This window comes from Elephantulus edwardii, unplaced genomic scaffold, assembly GCF_000299155.1.
Source record: "Elephantulus edwardii isolate Elephantulus edwardi_28Jun2011 unplaced genomic scaffold, EleEdw1.0 scaffold00185, whole genome shotgun sequence".
Taxonomy (NCBI): Eukaryota; Metazoa; Chordata; class Mammalia; order Macroscelidea; family Macroscelididae; genus Elephantulus; species Elephantulus edwardii.
In genome coordinates, this window is record NW_006399935.1 from 2,293,051 (window position 1) to 2,295,601 (window position 2,551).

At 37.6% G+C, this 2,551-nt stretch overlaps 1 protein-coding gene across 1 annotated transcript in view; it reads right to left on the reverse strand.

Moving 5' to 3' along the window:
- The window catches only part of LOC102843058 (EGF-like module-containing mucin-like hormone receptor-like 4-like), a 41,937-nt gene that overhangs the window by 1,580 nt on the left and 37,806 nt on the right, over nucleotides 1-2,551 (reverse strand). Inside the window, exon 9 of the mRNA XM_006896413.1 lies at nucleotides 1,241-1,421. Coding sequence (XP_006896475.1) covers nucleotides 1,241-1,421 — 181 coding nt within the window. The remainder of the gene's footprint in view (nucleotides 1-1,240; nucleotides 1,422-2,551) is intronic.

Below are 2,551 nucleotides of genomic sequence, written 5' to 3' on the forward strand. Positions count from 1 at the left end.
GACAGGACAGAGCGGAGTTTAGGGCTGTTGTGCATAGGGTCGCTATGAGTCACAAGTGACTCGATGGCACATAACAACAACAACAACAGCAAGGGAAAATTCCAAGAGAATGAGCCTGTTTTTTGCTGGACTTCTTTTTCCTAGGCCCTGAGATCACCAATATTCTCTACCAGGACTGTGCCCCACATCCCAATTTTAGATCACAGAAAAGCACAATATATACAAGCCACAGATGTATAGCTTCTGCAAGAAATAAGTCTGCACTTTTGAAAACCACTGAGATAAGGCAACAACCGTTTGCTTACTTTTATGAATTGTTTTGTTGAAAACACACAGGAATTAAAAAAATTATATGTACAATTCTGTCACATCCTCAGCTGTGTTTTCTAAATTTCACCACCATGAACATAACTCACTGGCCTCTACTCTAATATTTCAAATTGCTTTTGACGATTTGCTCACATCTTGGCAAAATGCTCAACACAAATATAGTGAAAAACTGTTTGCATTGTTATTCTCTATTGAAGACTTTTTAATCTGCTTTAAATAAACTTTTAAGTCTTAACATTGATTTCAGGGAGCCATCCATCCTCAGTGACACCAGGAAGTCTGAAATCTATGATAATTTGAATTTTTTTCACATTCTCTCCTTATGATGAGCTGGCGCAGACTATTTGTTAGTGTAGCATAGCCAGTCATACTCTGATTGTTGCTATACTTTTAAGAGCTATGTTAGGATACTGAAAAGCTATGCTGAAGAGCACATGAAACCCCCAAACAGCACATCCAAACCTCTTTCCACAATCTAAGCAATAAAAAGAAACACATAAATATACTCTAGGTCTAATGAGAATATTCAGTGCACATTAACCTTCCATTCACACATTCTAAGAAGTGGTCATTATCTATCAATTTCTTCAGACATAGTGTGTATTCGTAATTAATGTTATCAAACTAAACATTCATGAATGATTGATTGGAAAAAAATAATACCCTTTGTAAACTTTCACTCAAATCACACTAAAAATCTTAAAAAAAAAAAAATCAAAACCAAACCTCCTCATCTTTAAAAGAAAATACAAAGTAATCCATTAAAAAATTAGTTACTGGAGGGGGGGAAACATCCCAAGATTACACAAATTAAAGGTCAGCGAAGAACAAGAATGTGAGTAGCGATTTAATAATAATTAAATTGTTAAAGCAAAGACTATCTACTGAGAGAGAAAAGAATTCATCTTACCTGGTGATTAAGGAGACAATGTACTAAAAAGAGCACCACCCCCTGCAGGACATTGATGATGGTGAAGAGGTAAGCAATGATTAACCCAGCTGTCTTCCCTGTTTCTTCAACCATAAAATAGCCAAGACCCCAAGAACAGCCCAGGATGAACAGCTGAGCAAATGCTTTAAACATCATGACTCTGGGAAATAAAATGAGTAAAAACAATCACCCTTTTCAGTTACATAATGAGTTCTTCAGCTATACAATAGTTAAACACTCCACTGTCAGGAAAAAGGGTGCTGGTTCAAACCTACTTAGAGGTACTCCCCAAGAAAGACCTGGTGGTCTACATCTGAAAAGTCAAAGTCAAAGAAAGGACTAAGGGTCACAATTGTTTCTGACACCAATGGAGTCACCATGAGTTTAAATTTATTAGATGTCAACTGTCCCATTTTCTCTCTTTTTTTGGAACATTTTATTGATAATATATTTCTTGTTTATTTGGAAGATATTCATACCTTTTTTATTTTTGTAAATATCAAACATAATTTATTTGCATCGTCACAACCAACCCTTCGTTGAGATACTCATATCTTTTTTATTTTTGTAAATATCAAACATAATTTATTTGCATCAAGTCACAACCAACCTTTCGTTGAGTTTCTGAAGCTGTAAATAGGAAGATACCTCCCATTTTCCCCCTGCATCTTATAACTCAATGGCACATACCAACATATGCGTTCACGTAATACATTGTTGTCTTGCACTCTTGAGTTAGAATCAACTCACAGCTGACTCGAGACGATTTTCAGAGGCAGTAAATCACTCAGGAAAGATTTGAGCATCTTTGTCTCACAGAGCATCTGGCAGATTCTCCAACTGTGTACTTTCGGATTGACAGTGCAATTCCCAACCAACTCTGGTGGCCAACTGGGAAGGAGCTGCACTGACAACCCAAAGGCACATGGTTCATATCCAACAGCTGCTCTTTGATTTATTGCTTCTGAAAACCCATTGAATAATCAGATATTGGGGGGATATAGATGGATAGTTGGATGGGTGCTGGTGGAAGGATGGATGGATGGATGGATGGATAGATGGATGGAGATAGATGATAGATAGATAGATAGATAGATAGATAGATAGATAGATAGATAGATAATCTCCATTGTTGTTGTTGTTGTTATGTGCCGTCGAGTCGTTTCCGGCTCATAGCGACCCTATGCACAATAGCCCTAAACCCTGCTCTATCCTGCGCCAACCGCACTGCCTCTGACACACCCATCCCGATTACCCCAGTCACCGAATCAATCCATCTCATAGAGGGTC